Genomic DNA, 20530 nt, shown 5'->3' on the forward strand with positions numbered 1-20530 from the left:
AAATGGCGCCACGTAGAGCAGCAGCGGTAAGGCCTCATAGAGGAAGAAAGCATCCGGGAGGAAATTATACCCAACGGGTTTTGGTTTTTCAGAAACTGTGAGGAAAAGAGGACTTTCTCCACAACTGAAAATGATAAAAAAAGAAAAACGGACTCAGAATGACAGAAGAGGCTTTCTGCAGGCTCCTTGACGGCCATAGAGTCAAGTTGGACTTTAGGGAGTTGATTTTACAACTTTGCGAGAAAACAGACAAGAAAAACCAACTTGTAAAGGCAAGAGCTATTGTGCTTTGTGTAAATTAATATTAGCTGTTGTGATTGTGTGACCAGATGATTTTGTTTATTTGATATGCTGCTTTGAATATTGAATCATTATGTTGGGAAGCTTAGAGTTAGTTTTAAATCAGTAACTGGGTTTTTGTGTTCTGGTTATCTTATTTCATCAAATTGGATGATTTTTATTGTCATAATCGTGAGGTTTGGGATGATTTAATTAATTGCATTATGCGATTTGAGTGAGATGGCAGTACATATAATGGAAATTAGCAGTCATCAGCTTTTGACCACCAGGTGTGTGATTTGACATGCTAGCTTGTTTGGAAGCTAGCATTAGCTTCAAACAATTAAGGTGAGCCTTAATTGTTGTATTTTAATTTTTTACCCTTTCAACTTAGGCCCATTTCTATCCCATTTACTAATCTTTTGAAGAGTGATGAGCCTTCCAGGGTCCGAAGCCCGGTTCTAATACGGCGGACCCTCTTGTGAGGCATGAATGCAGTTACTAAAATGAATGGAAGTCAATAAAAAGTCCTAATTTGGGTAGAAATACAAACTTGTGTGTGTTAAGTCTGTCTGGAAACCCCTGTTTGTTTGTTGGGTGTCAATAACTTTAGCCAAAACAAATTTATTTGTTCATCACATTGCGTGTACAACACAATTTACAGAAAAATGTAAGGAGTGTAAAGACTTTTTAACTTCCTTTTGAGTGGGTGTTATGGTTGTGAGAGGGGCCTGTCAGCTTCAGGGCCCGGGGTCCCTAGGATTACTAATCTGGCTCTGTATGTAACACCTCTGGTAAATATTTTTTCATTAAATATTACATCTAAGCATCTTTGCAAGTACCTATTTGTAATTTATCAAAATGTCAACTGGTTAATGTTGATATAAAATACAGTTATGTTGGGATAAAATTGTGGCATGAGTTGACTGAATTATTCCAGATGTTATTTCCACCAAAGGAAAAGACCCAGACATGCTTTTAACATATAATTTATTTCACTTTTAAGAAAAAAAAAGAAAGAAAAGTTTGGTCTTTGTAAACATCTATATCATTGTTCATATCTTGTCATTTTCAGCATTTAAAAATACTTTACTCTTTACTACAACATCTCCAACATCAACACTGTAGTCAGAATGAGCGTGATTCATGCATCGACACACCCAGGGAGGGAGAAATATGAATGAACCCACACATCCACACTCATACACACCCAAAACAAAAGGATAAAAGCACATTTATTATATTATTTTACTAAGCTGAGTTGGTGTTTTTCTCTCCGAGAGGCTTTTCTCTTACAAAACGATCAGAAACGACACAAAACAAAAACAAATTTAACAAAACAATTTGATCCTAAAATGAGCAAGAAAAATAAAACTTGAAATACCAAAAACTGATAAAGCACTTTGTGACAAACATGTCTGCATGAGTATAAAGTGACAAAAATATAAATACTTGGAAAGGAGGAGTGGCTAAAGGAGAAAATAATCCAATAAAATATAAAAATGTTGATGCTTTTTTAAAGATGGAAATCTCAAACCATAGAAATTACAGTAATTATTTGAATTTGTTCAGTATCACTCGTACAACTTTTAGATATGAAATATTCAAATATGAAATCACTTGAGTTGCCTTAAATAGAATTTTAATGATCAAGAAATATGACAAAGGAAAACTAATGGTTACTAAACAAATAAATATAGAAAAGGTGTCTAATACAACAAAGAATAAATAGATGTCAAACCAATATCCCTGTAAAATTCATCTTTTAACATACGCCACTCCAGCGTTCGTCATCAAGAGGTGGTACTTTTAGGTGTTGTTATGGTAAACAACCAATCTAATAACAAAATTCAGAGTAATAAGTATTTAAACAGACGTAGCAAAAAAAAAAAAAAAAAAAATCTAAAAAAATGGTGAGGTAAATTTCCCAATTTAAAAACAAAGTTATATCTTTGTGTATAATTAAGAATGTAATGTTGCTTTGCTTGGTCACTTCTGGATTCTTAATATTCCAGAAATAATTTTTTTTATGGAAATATGCAAACTCTAGAAAAAGGCAATTCAATCGTAACAGCAGCTTCCTTCGTTAACCATCCGGGTTTTTCCATATGAACTTTCTGCAGTACAATCTTCTCACCTCCAACCTGATTTAACACGTTCCTCTCATGACACACAAACACAGAGCTCATTAGGCATTCAGGCCTGCAAATAAGGTGAGAGGCCAGAATGTAGATTTCCCAGTTAGAAACTGACTATATTCCCCCCAGAAGTCAACCATTCTGGTTTCCAAATCCAACATGGCCGCTTTACGCATAGAAACCGGCAAGGAATACTTAAAGACGATACTCCTTTGGATAACTTCCTTTCTTCCTTCTAGAAAATAAAGTATTACAAAATATGTACACTGGACAAGTAGAGAGCCATCGTTTCTTTCTACAAACAGTCTTGGCTTAAACTTATTGTAAATGAATAACATTTCCTTCTAATATTCACTGTTTTGTAGAACCGAGCCATGTTAAAAGGCAAAGGGTTCAGCCTAAGTGTTATCAGACAGACGAAGTGGTGCCATCACTGTTTTTAGAGTGCATTGAGTGATACTCTTATTCGAAATGACACAAGCTGTAACTTAGGTTAGTCAGACAAGTCATTTCCAAAACAAAAATTATATATTTAAAAAGTTGTGGCCACCGCGGACAGTCGTATAGACCCAACTAGTTAGATTTAGGCTGATATAAAATTGTCATGGTATAATAGTTTGAAAAAATACAGTGGTTCAGTATTTACACAAAAAATAAAAGTCAAATGTATAACTATATTTATATCTATTTTCTGTCATTTTTGTTCTTTTTGCTGGTAGTCTTGGCCAAAAATAGAAAAATAAAAAACTTTACTACAATTAGTAGTTGTTTTTAGAACAACATTTGAATGAGACAACTGGAGTAAATGTAAAACATCCCCCAGAATATACAGCCAGTCTTGTGTTCAAAAGTAATTTCAGTCCGTGTCAAATCATAAATTCACTATGATTTATTCTGGCCAAACCCAGGTCTGAAATGTCTAAAATATTTCAAAACCTCATAACATGAAGTAGGTCAAAAGATGTCAAGAACCAAAACAATTCATGAGCAGATGTGAAATGAAATAAATTGAGTCATCAACCAGGATTACGAGGGACATTTCTAAAGCTTTGAGTCCAGTGAACCACAGTCTCCCATTGGCTGTTTAACTGATAGTTTTAAAAATGGCGCTAATTTAAATGTCGCTAATTTAACAAGAGTGATGGTTAAAGCTCCTTCAGTCTCCAGAAAAAGACTGATTTGTTTTTTTTTTGCTATACAAGATACTTCCAAACTGCAGAATTTTTCTGTTTTCAAAGTAAAGGGAGAGTGTTGTAGCCTTCTTTAAGCCGCCTGACTGGCAGTGTGCAGCAACCTGTGGACATGGAGGGGCTCCCATTGCTTTTCTCAATACCCTTTATAGTTGAGCACTCCTGTTAAACCGGCACTTTTTCTGGCATCTCATCAAAGTGCCAGCAAACTTTGAACCATATTAATGAAACGTTTCTTTAATTTTGAGAAATGTTTCTGTGATTGTTTCAGTTTTTAAACACATTTCAGCATTTTCTCTGGCGATTTGCTGTTTTTGCTGTCGGCATAAGGTTTTATGAACGTACGTAAACACGACGGCGGCAAACGAAGAGACGGCGACCTCAGCGTAAAATAAAAAGCGACACTTTAAGATCTACTCTCAGTTTTGAATGACAGCCAGATTTATTACAAATCTAATATTACTTGGCAGGTACTCACACACATATACACAGATAATCCAATTTATAACCTCCCCCCCCTGTGGGTCAGGCTGGTATTCGCATTCATTAATCTCGTGTTTGGGATGTTTGCCAAAGACACAGGGCAAGTCCTGGTAAGGAGATTACAACACCAGCTCTCACAGACAAAAAACCCCTAACACACACGTATGCTTCACGGAGAGAATAACTGAATGAGAAATGACACGGTAATGTTAGATAGAGGAACAGAAAACACGGATAATGAAAGAGAACGACGACACAGAGCTAGAGTCCCGCAGACTCGGTTTAGCTGGTAGCTAAGCAACAGGCAGAAGGACAGAAATATTGTTACATTTCTTCACTTTCCAACATGCAGCTGTCCTCCAGCGACGATTACCAACCTTTAAACAGCCAGGCTCTCTAATTCAGCCTGCTTGTTTACCCCGTGGCGTCAGCAGCATTATTATCCTGCTGCCTGCTCTTTCTTTAACCGGTTACAGAAGCTTAAGTCATTGAGAAAAAGCGTCTGGCCAGACTGATGGCCTAGCAGCCAATCAGCAAGTCATGTTTTAAAAACACAAACAAGCTAACAAGCAGTGCTACAAACAAGACTGAAGACCGGGCCGGCCAAAGCCTTTCTGGGGCCCTAAACAGGTTTTTATTTGAAGCTGGTCAACACCACATGATTATATTCTTCCTCAGCTACTCTGTGTAACATACCTACTAGCATTAGCATAATTTGTAACTAGCTTACGCCGTGCCGGTGTTATTATGGCTATTGATTTTAACCTTACAGGAGTAACGAACTAAAACGAAATAGTGAGATTTTGAAATCCAGAGTGGTATTTAAGTGTGCCATATCATTTTAACTCTTTGAAAATAACACACTAAACAAGTTTCATATCTTATATTTTCCCAATCATGGCAACAGCAGGAAGAGATTAATCTATCATTTCTGTAACAATGGTAAAAATAATATTGAAATTGTTTTCCACGTGTAATAACATTTAGTTTGTATAATTCAATGTTATTTTCAATGTACATACATTATCATGCTAGCGTTGTGCTCTTGGGGGCCCCCTGGTGGTGTGGGGGTCCCTAGCAGCCTCTTTACTTAAAAATGGCGGACTAAAGACATGATAAAGAAATAAACAGGAATTAGACTGTGGAGGCCAGTGGTGTCAAAAGTACTCTGATGGCCAAAAATACCCATTTCTAAAACCTAAAATCTCAAACATATATAAACGTTACTGGACAGATGTGTTCTTGTCAATTATCAAATTAAAGAGAGTGGTTGTTATTAAAAGTGAATACTTTCACCAAATGTTTTCTATTGTAGGATAGTTTTAATATGTCAGTAATAACTTTTACTTAATTAGCAATTAAGAAGGGGAAAATTTGACTTTATCTTCAGTTTACAAATTTAATCCTGGGACGGCAAAAGGTCCCTACGGCACACGTTGGACACCCTGATGTTGGCTACAAACCCTGAATGTAACTGCTGGGGGCAAAATCTTTACACTGATCACGCTCGGACATCTTGTCTTTTTTCTTTTGTTCTTTCACTCTGCTAAAAATATTCTCCCCAGTCCACCTGGGATTGAACTGGGATTTACTGGAAGTGAAGGATACCATCGATGTTTCTAGAAAGCAATAACATTCCTGACAACTAAAATTGTACCTGCTGTTTCTGAGACAAAAATAATATTTTTTTTTCCTTATCAGCTCACAATATGTTGGATTTTATGGAGTATTTCACTGGTTGTATTTCACTGGTTGTCAGAGGTATATATCTTATCTGGTAAGAAAATGATTTGTTTTACAGACAATTAACTGTAACAGTAACATTTTTCTCCGTGTCTGAGCCAAATGAGAGAGAATTTTTCACTGCTGATGCCTAACTTCTCTTACAACCTCTTGGTGCTCTTACTCTATTCCAACCTTTAACTTAGGAATAATTTGATGTTTCTGCCTTCATTACTGCCAAAGAAAATGGTTAAATTAAAGGAAATGGGTTGTTATACATGCAGTTATGCTTGCTGAACATTGTTCTTGCTGGTCTTTTCAAAGTTTTGCTGGTTCTCATCAGCGTTGCAAACCTGTTTTAGTTGGGTTCAAAGTTTATTTCCTTGAAGTCTGCAGGCAGCATGGTCCTCAGTTGGGAGGAAAGTGGCTTGGTTTCTGCGTTTTTTCTTTCTTTCCGTAACTTGGTTTAACAAAGGGAATGAATTTATTAATAATCCGCGTCGACCGACCGTATGCCGTCCCATCTGTCCGGTTCCAGACACGCTTCTGGGCAAGAGACGATCTAAAATCTGCGCTTCAACACTTCTTTTCCAGACAGACGTGGATGTCGGAACAGTTAATTTGACATGAAATGTGGCTTAAAACAATTTCACAAAAGCAAAACAAACAGATTCACCCATAAAAACACAGCAGATCACTTAGCACATTTAATTGTAGTGTTGTACTCACCACAGCTGCCGGCACATTGGGGAATTTAAGAAGTAAATCTGCACAGTTTAAAAAGGGTGTGTTAGTGATTTGTGACAATTTGTTATAGTTTGGTACAAAGAAACGCCCCGATATGCAGAACAGACACGTGATTCTTCAGCTGCCTTGTATTTTTCCCTTTAACTCTCTCAAACTTGTTCCCACAAAGATGGAGGCTTCACATAAATAAAATACCAGTCATGTCCCACACACATCAATACAGGTTTCTGATAATATCATGTACAAATAGAAACACTGGTTATGGTCGTAGTTTGGATTTTTCTACACCGTTTCCTTCACAGTTGTCGTCACGATCACAGTCTGTACGATCCTTCATTCTGATTGGTCCTTTTGGTGTATGGAAGTCCCCTATTGGCTATAGTTCGATTTGTTGTTTTTCAAAGTGTAAACATTTTATGTAACAATGTGTAACGCTCAGTACTTTTTTACATCCTCATCAGCTCGGCTTTTATTCCACTCTGCGTTTCTTGACATCTTTCTTCTCTTGTTCTGTTTTTGTATATTTGTTGTTGTTGTTGTTTTTACAATTCCACGATAACAACATCAACACGTGACGCCATTGAAAAGAGTAGAAAATGTGTTTTGGGATGAGGAAAAGGGGACATGGGAAGAGTTTAAAAAGAGGGTTTGATGGTGGCGACTTGTCACAACGTCGAGTTTTCTTTTTGGACACGTAAGGCGAGGATGGGGAACATAAGGCAGGCAGGGGGACGATCAGGACAGGAGGGTTTGTATAATGAGACTATTTTTGCACAGTGTATCCTTAAATAAGAGGAAGAAGAGTGTTAATTTATCGTCTCGCCGGCAGGTTTTTGTGCAGGTTCTCCTGAGGGCCCCGTCATTTTGAGTGTATTGAGAGGAAAAAGGCGATAAAAGTTAGAAATCAAGGGTGATGATCCACCGTTCCTCTGTAGCACAGAGCCTTTCAAACGTATTCATGCCTCCTGAACTTTTTTACATTTTGTCGCACTACAACTGTAAACTTCAGTGGGATCTTACAAAATAATAGAAAAGATGAACTAGAAGAATACATGGATTTCAAATCTGTTGCACACTAAAATCTGAAAAGCATGCTATGCACATTACCCCATTTACTCGAATACCCTGTAAATAAGTAAATATGTCAGAACTTACTCAATCAGTGACTGGAGTACTAGTGTGATTTAACTTCTATATAAAACTTAATTTTTAGTGGGTGTATCACATATCAAAATAAAAAGTGTTAAAGTTTGAGCTTGTAATGTGAGAAAATGTAAAAATAATTTCAGTGGGTATTCATTTTCCATGGAGGTGTAATGACAGAGGAAAGGCTGTCGAGGTTTCCTGCAGCTCAGTTTATCTCCTCTGACCTTTTTCTCCATCATTTTTCATTCGGCTACTGCACGACGCGCTCTTCTCTCTGGTTTTGTTGTTGACTTTTGTAGCTGTATCGCTGACCTTCGTCCTTCCTCTCAGCTCTGCTTCTTTCTTCAAAGCTCAGCTGATTATCTTCTCTGCAGCTGGTTTGGCTTCATAGTGAAACAACAGCAGTCCTCTGATGATAACACTGTTTCAAGGTTTTCCTTGATACACTGGAGGGCCTTTATGGTTCAAAGAGCTTCTTTCAAAGACAAAAATAATTAGTCTCAACATTGTTGGGGGAGCTGTTGGTTCTCATGAGGGTGAACACTCATTCTATTTAGGGAAAAAACATAATTGAGTGACATGAAATCCATTTTCAGATAAAGTCTTAAGGTTTCCCACCTCCTCCGCACCAGTCAGGTCTCTTTCTAAAACGCTTGTATATGGCAGTAGGCCTCCATTGAAGCCAGCAGGATGTAAATTAGCCACAGAGAGACGAACATCAGCGACGTTATCAACTTGCAAGTCCGCGGTCCGCCCAGCTCGCCTCCGGCCACCGTGGGTCGCCGGCGGTAGAGAAGCGTCAACACGCACACCACGGCCAGGATGGTGAAGAGGGTGACGGAGAAGGCCAGATTTCCTGGGTCCACCCTGAAAGGCTTGCCCTTAGAGCGCCAGGCGATGGCGGCAATGGTCCACGCCACACCGATACCCAGGAAGACGTTGACGGCGTTGGAGCCAGTCACGTTGCCGATGGAGGCGTCGGCGTACTGGTCCTGGATGGCTGCAACCTTACTGGCAAAAGTATCTGAGAAAACAGCACAAAAAAAAAAAATAAATAAAAAAATCAGTACTTAAGTCGGTGGTCTATAGAAAATTATTTGAAGATGTAAAATACAAACAAGAATGGAAAAATATAAATTAAACCACCAGTATAGACCAAACGTTCAGTGTCAGGATTCGGCCTGCCACGATTACAAATTTTACTGGACGATAAATTGTCCCAGAAATTATTGCGATAAACGATAATATTGTTGTTCTGAAACCATTTTCAAGTAAGTTAAATACATTATTGTTGCCTTCATAAAAACATTTATGAAGGTAAAAAAAAAGTATGTAGAGCACCAAGGTTCCAACTAGTAGATCTATTGAATGCGAACTAAGTTGAGGTGAGTTTATGCTAAAAATAAATCTCAATAAACTCAACAATGTTGACTCTTGAGCAGTTTGTTTAGGACAAAGAGTGAGGGGTGCTTTGAGGACTGTATGTTGTGCAACCACTCAAACAGCAGAGTGATGCAGTGACCCTGCAGTTTTTGTAGGATTACATTTGCATAACCATAAATGTCTCAGCATGTTTCGGACTATTAATTTAACAAGTGAGCCCATTAGAGCTGAAGGAGAAAAAGAGATTTGTCAAAGAGTTGTAATTACATGAAGTAGCTCTCCAATCAGAAAACATAATTTGATCCTGAGGGTTGATCTTGCAGCCAAAACTATACTCTTATTGATGAGTACTTGGTTTTCATCTGCAAAGTGGATTTTATATTGTCAGAAAACATCAATTTAAACATCTAGAAAGTCATATTTTACATAACTTGGTACATATGATGCATCCATTGATGGATACGTTTAAAATGGCGTCCTATGATTGAAATGGTATCACTCCAGAGTGAATGGTTTGAAGATCCATAAGACTGAATTACCAACCCTGGATCAAGTTTATTGAAATCAGGTGCTTTTATTTTGCAATAACTAACCACAAATACTGAGCCGACGTCAACCACTTGGTATCAAGCAAACCCAAACCATTGCTGCCATCAGAGTCTGCTGTACTGCTGTCCGATGTGTCTTCCTTCACTCACTGTTTGGACTCTGTTGGATCACCCTAATCTGATATTCTCCATCAGATTCAGATCAAACTCTGTCTGGACTTCTTACTTCTGGTTGTTAGTCAAATCTAATGGGGTACTTTAAACTTGGCATGAATAATCTTTGACTCAGCTCTTGTCTCAAGTGTCCCAAATTACCAATGAATCACTTTTGGGTTTCTGGTTCTTTGGTTAAAATGTGCCGAGTAATCTTTACTGCAATCCATATTTGTATTCCGATGCCATCCTGTGCAAAAACAAAGTAACACATTCTTTGAAAGGGGTGTAGGTGGCTAGGAGAAAGCTTTTCCATCGGATTGAAATTGTGTCAAAAGCTGAGAGCCTGCAGCCCGGCTGTCAGGAAGCACCAGGGAAACGGCTGCCAGTCACTGCAGGACCGCATCGGCTTATTCCCATTTAGAGTCTGGATGCTGCCATGAGTCTCGCTTCTCATTTAAATGTCACTGAGATTAATTGAAATTCATATCCCAACATGAAAACCACCCTCCAGAGTGAGTGAATTGTAATCCTTTTGATGAAATCTCTGTGTGCTTTGACGCTCGGGTGGGAGAGGTTTAAACTGCAGAGCGAAAGCGGCCCCAAAACAGACGGAGTTCGCTCAGACCTTATCGAAGAAGAGGAATCGTTCACCTCAGTCGGATAATGATGGCTTCCAGGCTCTCGCACATTAAAAATCATTTATCTCAGTGAAAGCTGCTGCTGCGTTTGGTAGACGATGAATCAACATAGTAATGGTGTCGTAATTCATTTTTCTGTTTGAAATACGAACTGAACTCCAGCAACACCAAATTATCATGTCATTAAATCTCGTCCTGGATAAATAAATTATTTTCACAAAGTGAATTATGAACTAATGTGGGCATCCGTTTAAACGCTTAGTTTACATATTGATATGCAACGTTTTTATCTCTTGAAAGGTAATTTAGTTTAACTTCATCCATTTTATTACTTCCAAAAGTCTGTTTTATTTTCTCCCAAATTCCACTTTTCTGTTTTTATTTTTACCAAGTAGTCAATTGAAAAATCTGCAGAATGCACATTTATTTTATCTGACTACTCAATTAATTGTCAGAAGAATCAATAATTATTACTTTGATCACAAAAGTAATTTAAATAGAAATACAAATCTTTTTTTGTAGTAATTTGATTCTGATTTTTAGGGTCATGATTCGATTTAGAAACAATTTTTTTTTCTGTTTAAACTATACAAATTATGTAATTGACAACAATATTTAAATCTATTCTACAATGCTCCAAATGTAATCAGTTTATAGTTAAAATATGGTATAAATAGGCTTATGCTTAAAATTCAGCAGCTTAAATTACCACTATTACATTAGCTTAGTTGCTTTTTCTTAATTAGAAAATATTAAAGAATAATTCAAAATATAAATTTGCAAAAAAAAAAAACTGAGCAGATTAAAATCAATTTCTGAATCAATTCAGAATTCCCAGGACCAGGAATCTCTTATTTATTTATCTTTTTTCCAATAAGAACTAAACGGTCCAGTTTTAAAGTGCTGGTGCTCCGGTACCGAACAACTCAAATGGTTACAAATGAGCACAATAACGCTCTCCAACCACGTTCTGGTCCAAAACTGCTCCATCATTCCCTGAACTGGCAAATTTACAGTAAATGTTCCTCATAATTGCTGAGCATAATAATGATCCAGGGTAATAATGCCTTATGAAGAGTTCAGGGCTAAAAACGTTGAGAGGATGAGTGTTGAGGAAGATTACAACCCTGAGCACGGCAGCAAACTCTCCCACTGGAAGCTATAATCACCTTTTTCAAGCAGAGTTCTGCAGCCCACAGGTCAAAATGATGGATGAACCAATAGCAGATACACAACACCCAATAAAGGGAAAGGAAGGAGACAGGAGAAAGCATGTCACAATAACAAACCGCTCCAGATGGGGCATCAGGGCAAGAACAGAAGCTAAGGAAAGACCAAATATGCAAGAGCGATCCTGCATGTAAGACAAAGCAGAATAAAGGAGATTTAGAGGGTAAATTAATCACCATTACTGGTTTATTTTATTTTATTTTTTTGCGAGCAAAGATGCAAATCCGTGTTTACGTCTCCAGTCCCAGCACGGCTGTCGAAGCAGCTCACTTGGATATGACTTCTCAGAAACCTCCCTTGCACGCCATCAAAGCTGCCACCTGGAAGAGCACCGCTTGAGCTATTTCTATAACTCATACGGCGCAGCAACAATAAACTCGCTGGCGAGAGCAATGAGGTAGGGAATTGAATTAAAGCCTGGGGACGAGCAGTCCCCTCCGGGTGGAGACTGGCTCAGGCTGAAGGCTGAGATGGAGTCTGCTTTTTACAACTCAGATTGGATTTTCAGCCTCCCTGTTCGGGCAGCTGGAACGACGGGCACTTCTTTCATTTGGCGCGTCTGTCTCAGGTAAACTTTGGAAGAAACGCAGAACTCAGAGGTGTCTGTTTAAACAGAGCAACAATGCTGAGTGAGAAGGAGAAACACTGAACAAAATGTCACAAAAATCCATTTTTACCTTTATTCCTGTGTTACACCTCCTGTTTCTCTAAGTACTAAGTTATATTTATACAGTCTCTATTAACTAAATACCCTTAAAGTAGTAACATTTCGGGGCACCACAGCCAGTCTGAAGTAACAATAGATTATCTTAGTGAATTGTCAGGTTTGAATAATTTTGGACTTAATTGTCGATTATCAACGGTTCTGATGCTGCCATTGAGATATGTTCTTTTGTTGACTTAATCTAAAATAATTCCTTCCTTAACGCCATAAAGTCATTTTATGAGGTTACAGACTCAACGGATCAATGCAAGAATGTGGTTGGAAGTTGTTTTCTTTCATACCTAGAAGGTACAGCTGGTCCAGTTCTTCTGTATTTTACTGAATTTACTTATTCTCTTTATTTGAGATGATAAGGCTGCATTCACACCAACCTTGTTTAGTTCGCTTTAATCAAACTCTAGTTTGTTTGTCTAGAAAGTCCGGTTCATTTGGGGAGGTGGAAATGCGTAATTGAACTCTGTTCCTCCTAAAAGGTCTCTGTTTGGTTGAAGTGAACTTTGGTGCGGCTTGAATATATATGTGAACGTTAAGCGGACCAAACACTCCAAAAGCAGGAAGCGGACTATAGTGCAGGGCATTCTGGGTAAATACAGCCGAAACAAATGCAAGAGTCTAGCTGTGGCAGCAGAAATGACTTGTGGACTTTTGCCAAAGACAGAAGGAAAATCCTACAACCACTAAAATCTGGTTTTTGTGTAGTTTCCTTTGGTGGGTCTTGTTGCAGTGCCTCTACAGGCGAGGAGGGGAACTATTGATTTACAGGGTTTGGATTGTTTGGCACACTGTAGAGTTGCAACTTTGGTCCCCAATAGAATTGAGTCGCTCAGGTGTGAAAACACCATAAAAGAAATAAACATTTAGATTTGGAAAGTTTCAAATTAATTTTTCTTTGTTGAAAAGTACAACTTCACCTCTGCACTTCCAGCACCAAAAGATCTTTGCATAAATACTAAGTTAAGGAAGACAGAACTTTGAGAATAACTAGGGTTATTCATTAATTAATACCACTAAAACAAAAATGTAGGAGGTTCCAAACACTGAATGAAAACAGCGATGCCATTCTGCCTCACCTGGTACCGATGTCCCCAAAGCCACGAACACCACGGCCGTCACGGAGTCCTTCAGTCCAATCGTGCAGCCGAAGTGCGATGCCAGATCCCCGGTGACGGCAGTGAGGACGCCGATCAGTGAAATAGAGACGAAGAAGCAGGCCCAGCCGTTCCAGTACTCCGTGGGTGGGACAAAGGCAAACAGAACCTTCCAGAACACGGTGAGGAAGTGCATGATGTAGTCGAAGCAGGAGGGTAGCCGCTCTTCGCCACTCTCCTCCTCGTCATCATCTCCTTCAGGGGAAGCAGGAGATTAAATACAAGTCAGACATGAACTAAAATTCCTATAACAGTGAAATTACAGCCAATAAACCTTTTTAACTGTAGGTTACTCAGTAACACTGACCATATTATTTTAGTTTTTGAAATTAGCTTAGTTTAGCTTACTTTAATACCAATACTCCAGCTGTAGTTGGTAGCCCAGTTAGACTTGCATTTCCTTATTCGATCCTAACTATGCCACCACCTGGTGCTCTTATTTAGAGTTCAGGTATAATTAACTGGTTCACTTTGACCTTGAAGTTTTAGCAGCAGCACTAGCTCCAACGAGCTAAAATAAGCTAGCATACAGTAGCATAATCTGGCCTACTTTAGCAGATACAGCAGTAGCAAAAGAGGATTATTATCCAACTCATCTAAATCTGAGGAAGCACACCACAGTTTCCTTGCAGTCATTATTCCTCTAAATTCATCTACCTGAAATTAAGGCAATAAAATAATTAACATTTATAAAACAAAATATAAGTTTGCCTTAAACACTGGTCTTAAATTTTGTCGTGTCCGGACTATTTAATCGAGTTTAATCTTGTAGATACTTTACAAAAGTCTGGAGGCGGTTGATGCTACCACTAACTAGCTGCTAATATACTCTATGCATTTAAGAACCGACTTACACAGTTTCTCTATAAAAACAAAGTTGATTTGGGGTTAAGTTTCTTTTCAAGGAAGAAATTTCCTGTATTGGAGACAAAATGTGTAAGAATTTTGGGTAGATGAGCCGTAATTTAAATGCTTAGAGGAAAACCAGCTACTCAATCTGAATGAAACTGGACCAGAAAATGTAATAAGGACAAAATCTTAGAAGTTAATCCAAAAGTGTTTATATTATGTGTTTCACTTGGTGATAAACTTCCTAAAATAAATGGGCTTTTGCGTAGTAATTAACTGAATGTGTCTGTAGTCGGTGAGTATTACCTGCGCTTACAGTAACGGCGCTGACAAACTGCTCCCTCCAGCTGCTGCTTCCCACCACCAGGGCCAGGTTCGTCTTCTTGATCAACTTATCTACTGTGTTCTGCATCCACACACACAGGAGCACACATGCAAGAGCACACACACCAAATGGAGCAAGAAAGACACAACCCCAAGTTGTTGATTCACCCGCAGCCACACACAAAGAGAAAAATATTGTTTTCAAGTCCTGAAATTCACAATCCAAGTGGCAGAAGTATATTTAGACACTGATGAGATGTTGAGGTGCAAGATGTGTTAATTAACACATGCCACGTTTTAGAAATCGAGAAACATGCCGTTAGGCTTTTCTTCTGGGCTGAAAGATAACAGCAGCTGGGAAAATGGGAAAGTAAAATATCCTGATTCAGTCAAATCCTGCAGGATTTACTGCATGTGTTTAAGGGAGCATTGAAAGTAAAACATGTTTGTTGATATAAGTAAGAAAAATCTGAAATTAATCACTTTGTGTTCTGTAGGGAAAATATGAAAGACAAGGGAGTGAAGAACGAGCACTGCATGCACGAGAGAGAGGTACCTTATCAGTAAGAAGAGTATTTACTGCTTTCTACACATGCATAAACACACACGCGCGCGCACACACACACAATAGAAATGGACAAATGAGGCACAATAAATGAGTGAACGAAAGTACACAAATGATTTGTCACATCAGAATCAAACAAAATGGTGGGAAACAGAGCAACACAGTGAAAAACGGTGACAATGAGCTGCTTGCAAGAAATGCCACTTGTAATGATCCATGCTTTGATTATTTAACCATTGGGCCGTCTCTGAACTAATTACATCCAGAAAGGTGAAATATGTATGAAACTGAGCGGAAAGCTGGCAGATTTTTATGTCCTGGATCAGTGAGCGACCAGCAACTTTTCAGAGTCTGATATCTTGTAGAAAATAAAAAAGATTAATAAGGTTTTTAAGCCTTTTGGAAGTCTGATCTAATAACATCTCAGGAGAGAGGATTACTCTGCATGGTCCATTACATGCCAACAAGCCGAGATTTATGAGATTAACAATCAAATCTTTTACTATCATCTATCTAGAGTCTTTGAAAAAGTATTCACACCGCATAATTTTAGCACATTTTCACACAATCTAATGTTTTTAATTGGGATTTCATGTCACAGAGCAACACAAAGTGGTGCATATTTCTGAATTGGAAGGAAAATAAAACCAGTTTTTCAATCTATTTGGATAAATAATCTGAAGATGAAGTGGTTTTGTATTCATCCTCCCTGAGTTGGAGTTTTCACTGCACCTAAAACTCAGTTTGTCTCCAACTTCTTTGCACTTAGAGACACTAAAAGGTTTGTTCACACTCCTTTTAGTTGATTTCAATTTACACATTTCAGATTTTTCATGTATGCCCTTCCTATATTAGAAATGCATTAAAACACACAAGTCATCTTTTTAATTAAGACATTGCCTAAAATGGAGCATTGCTTTAGTAAACACTTGCTCATTTGTAGCAAATGATAAATGTTGACTTTTTTTTTTTTGGATTACCAATCAATAATTGGATAGAAAAAGGTGCTTAATATATTTTATTTTTTAAGAATATGAACCAGGTGAAGCTAAAACTGCAACTTGATGAGTTCTAGGTAGAACATATTTACAAAGTGTTCTTTATAAATCTTATGTTTATATTTTTGTAACGTTTTTGCTTAATTACTGCTCTGAATGAATTGTTCTTTCACAAAATCACCTTTTTAGAGTCTGTATACTCCAGTTAATGATTAATTTAATGTACAATTATTACAGTAACTGAGAAATCATCCGGACTTAAAAGCGTTTAATTTGATCAAAAAACGACAGAGCGCCTTGTATTTTCTTTTGGAGTAAAACAGTGCCCTCTAGTGAATCAATAAGGAATCATTCAGGTTGTGCATACTGACCTCAAAGTAATTTTGTGTGGTACGCGACGCTCACAGCGCTCTGTCAAAATGTCTTAGCTACATTACGGCTACAGTAGCCAGGAGCGTCGTCGAGAAATACGTACTGTTCTTTGAATGACTTATGACTGTTTCGGTTAATTTTATATATGAAAAAATATCTAAAATAGACCGTTTGTTAACGGTGTGCCTTATAGTGCGTACAATATGGTAATGCGTTTAATCATTTCAGCCCTGATCTGAATGGTCTTGACCGTTTTGCAGTTTAAATGATCAAAAATAATGGCTCAAACAGATGCTAAAATATTGATATATTGTTTTATGTTGCACAATATAAATATTGCTCTTCCTTATTCTCTAATATTCTGACAAACCGCTGAAGTCTTCACAGAGCAACTGGATGCTCACTCTCTCCTCTTCCACTTCACCATGTTGCAGGACTTTGTGTTGTTAAGTCACATTAAGTCGAAGCAGCTTGAATACTTTTACACTGTCCTGCATATTTTGGCTATAAAGGCTAATCCCAGCGCACACTCACCTTAAACTCGTAGGACTCCTCGATGATCACCTCCAGTTGGGTGTGTTCACCCAGACTGGGGCAGCCCATCTTGGCCACCTCTTCCTCCTCCGCTCCCACCAGCGGTTTGTTCTCGTTGGAGTCACCTGGGTGATCAGCGGGGTCATAGGTCAGCAGCAGTCAAAACATAATTTTAAAATTATATTTTCATTATAAAATGTAATGTTTTTCAGTCTTTATGATAAAATATAAGTTAAAGTAGTTTATTTGCCATGCTCATCTCTCTGATTGGCTGCCAGTCAAATTTATGAAGATGGTTTGTACCTCAAGCTAGCGTCACTAGTTAGCATGAAATGGAAGATGCAGTGATTTCTCCTTTTAATGCAGGACAAGGTAGATGGATTCACATCTGATTGTTGGGGATAATTGGCAGATTTCTATTTTTATTAATCCATATGTTACAGATGTTGGTAGTAATACAGTGCAGGAACTCTTCCTATCATGAATGGACTTATATTTGATGTTGTTCTGGCATATTGTGTTGTCTCCCTCTTTTTTTAAACGTTTCTTAGACTTGATGTCTTTTTTTATACAGATGTAGCCCTTCTATGTTCGTCTCAGGTCGACTGCTTCACAACAGACTCACTCAGGTTCACTGTACTTATTCTAAGAAAAGAAGAAATCAAGTTGGTGGTCAACTTTAGTCCAGAAGCTTCTGTTACCGACAGCAACAGAAAAAAGGGGGAGGAGCTGTCAGTTACTGGTTGCTATGGTAACCATCAACTGCCAGGAGCAGTAACAGAGCTTAATGCACCACTAAATGTCTTATTTATTGGCGTTTTGTTGTTGACTAAAGTTTTTTCTTTAGTCAACAAGAAAAAACTTGACTAAACAAAATAAATTCAAAGAATAAAATTTTGACAAACTTCATTTATAATATTGTTAAAATAAAACTCTTACACATATATGCATGCTGTGACTTGAGTAAACCTGAACCTGAAACATTTTTGACAAGAAAACGACCGAAGGAACGGTTCAGTAGCCCTGCTGTGGAGGACACAGCTCCAAAAAAAAAACAAAAAAAAACAAAAAAAAAAACCTTTAAAAATTCACAGGAAATTAAAATCAGACAATATGAGGCATCATTTACGCTAAATTTATGTAATAATTATTGAATTTTTTTTCCCCCATGAGTCAATGTTTCTTTACATATTTTGTCACATTGTGTTGGGTTTTTGCTAAAGGTGTTTTTCTCTGACCAGAAGCTTATGCTGTGTGGGAACCCCTGTCCTAAATCATGCAAACCTCATGATACCACAAGGTGTCTTTCTCTGTTATTAGTTTCCTTTCTGAACATTTCATTACTGGGCAAAAAATATCCTAGACAACTGAGAAACTATTTCCAAAAACCAGCAAGTTAGTCAAGCTACTGATTGGCATTAAACTGTCAAGCTCTGCTTTGCTGTCTTGTCAAATATTCTTGCGATTTGTCCGATTTTACGCAGCAGCTGAAGACGTTTCATGTATTATTCAGCCTTTTCACCATCCTTAATTTATTCGCTGCAGTGGGAATTATCACTGAAAAGCATGAAGCCTGCTGAGGGAAGATGAGTTTTATTATTGGCTGTCATATCCCTCATGGGGAACCCAGGCTGTTCAGGAAGGCTTTTCACTGCAGAAACAAACGGACGCACACTTTCAGCACTCTCCAACCTTCCTATCACCTCGTTACCACCTGTCGCATCGTTAGCCGCTCGGCTCCTTCACGACGCCCGTGTCCTCGCTCAGGCTGCACAATCACTGCCGGAGCTGCTATCTGTGTCTTCCTGCTCTAATTGAAAAGCGGAGCATGTGTTACAGTAAGCGTGTGGCGTGTTTAAATGTCAGACTGCGTGTTCTTTAACCGTGTTGTAAAACTAATTATATTCCCCTGTAATGAAACGCGCCCCAGGCTGTTGCTCCTTCTTGTCCAACATCTTGACTGTGAACCTGTAATCCACCAGAGGAAGACTCTACCGCCATGCTCACTCTGTGGTGAGCTTAATTGATGCTACGTGTAAAACTCAACTGGAAATATTTTAAAGATATAGTGGTGCCAAGTGTAGAGCATAAAAACTACATTTCCACTCATTTTAGAGCCAGAAAGTTAAAAATAATCTTAATGTGTCATAATCTAACTTCTTATTGTTTCTCAAAGCAGCTTAATTAAATAAAACTTTAACAATGTGCTGTTTGGACCAACAGAAGCAAAACAGCACCTTTCTAACATTAATATTTTGAAATAATGTGTGGTTCTTACTGGAAACATAGAAATATGATGGAGTGAGCATCTTGTTCAGCATCAGGTTTCTCTGGTAAGAAAACGTTTTTATGATTATTATTTGCACTTTCTACATTCCCCTCTGTCAGCGCAAAAATATCTGCTGATTGTGATTAAACACGTCAATTAGTTCAATCTTTTGCTGCATGTTTACCCACAATAATTAGCATCAAAATCAGCTTTTCTTGTGTCTGAGCTAAATGAATGATGAATTTTATATCAGTAATTTAACTTCCCTACATCCACAATATTTGTGATTAAACACATAAATTAATTGAAACCTTTACAGCATGTTTACTGACAATTGGCATGAAAATAAATTTTTTTGTGTCTGAGCTAAACATTTTACATCAGTAATTTAACTTCCCTACATCTGCAGCATGTGTAGCATTAGCTTAAAGTGATGTTTTATGGCCAAAAACATGTTTTATGAAAGCTGATAGTTTTGTCAGTGATATTACTATACCGTAATAAACTCTTACAAGGTAAATAAAAGTACATTTTAGGAAGCAGCCTTCTTTTCACAATCAGGTCTACAGGCTCAATAATGCACCGAATGGAAGAAGTTTTATGAAAACCTCCGAGGACCAATTAGCTGAACGTGGGTACACGTAACATAAACTAGACGGCAGATCTACAATGATGCTTTTAAATTAATCATTTAGACTTGATTTAGTTACATCAGACTAAATAAAAATAAAAATTATTACAGAAATATAGGCTTAGTGAAAAAGTATGTTTAATATTTGCTAATGGTTGTATTTTGAAATTACAACCTTTGAAACTTATAAAGGTTCATCGGAACACATCTAACATTTTTAACTTGTTTCTCATCTGTAGATAAATTAATTACAGTGAAAAATAATTATTTTCTGTCTTTCACAAATTAAAACTGCCTGCATGTGGTTGACTTGGTCAGGATGTTTGAGTCTGTGTATATTTAGTGATATTTGCTTTGTGAATCCAGTGCAGGAAAAAACACAATTGGACACTAAAACAATTAAATTGGAGGAGATTAAATTTGAGGAGATTGCATTAGTTTGTGAATTCCCCTCTT

At 37.7% G+C, this 20530-nt stretch overlaps 1 protein-coding gene across 2 annotated transcripts in view; it reads right to left on the reverse strand.

Moving 5' to 3' along the window:
• Positions 1-1252: 1252 nt before the first annotated feature.
• slc8a4b (solute carrier family 8 member 4b) overlaps positions 1253-20530 on the reverse strand; it is a 105587-nt gene continuing 86309 nt past the window's right edge. The window contains exons 13-17 of one of the 2 annotated variants that reach the window (XM_015006086.2): positions 17175-17299; positions 15262-15291; positions 14688-14787; positions 13455-13727; positions 1253-8729 (exon numbers count right to left, since the gene is read on the reverse strand). In XM_015006086.2, the coding sequence (XP_014861572.2) occupies positions 8350-8729; positions 13455-13727; positions 14688-14787; positions 15262-15291; positions 17175-17299 (908 nt within the window). In that variant the 3' untranslated portion in view covers positions 1253-8349. The remainder of the gene's footprint in view (positions 8730-13454; positions 13728-14687; positions 14788-15261; positions 15292-17174; positions 17300-20530) is intronic. The other variant, XM_015006087.2, reaches the window with a different exon arrangement.

This window comes from Poecilia mexicana, unplaced genomic scaffold, assembly GCF_051168715.1.
Source record: "Poecilia mexicana isolate PSO_F unplaced genomic scaffold, ASM5116871v1 scaffold_18, whole genome shotgun sequence".
NCBI classification, from domain to species: Eukaryota; Metazoa; Chordata; class Actinopteri; order Cyprinodontiformes; family Poeciliidae; genus Poecilia; species Poecilia mexicana.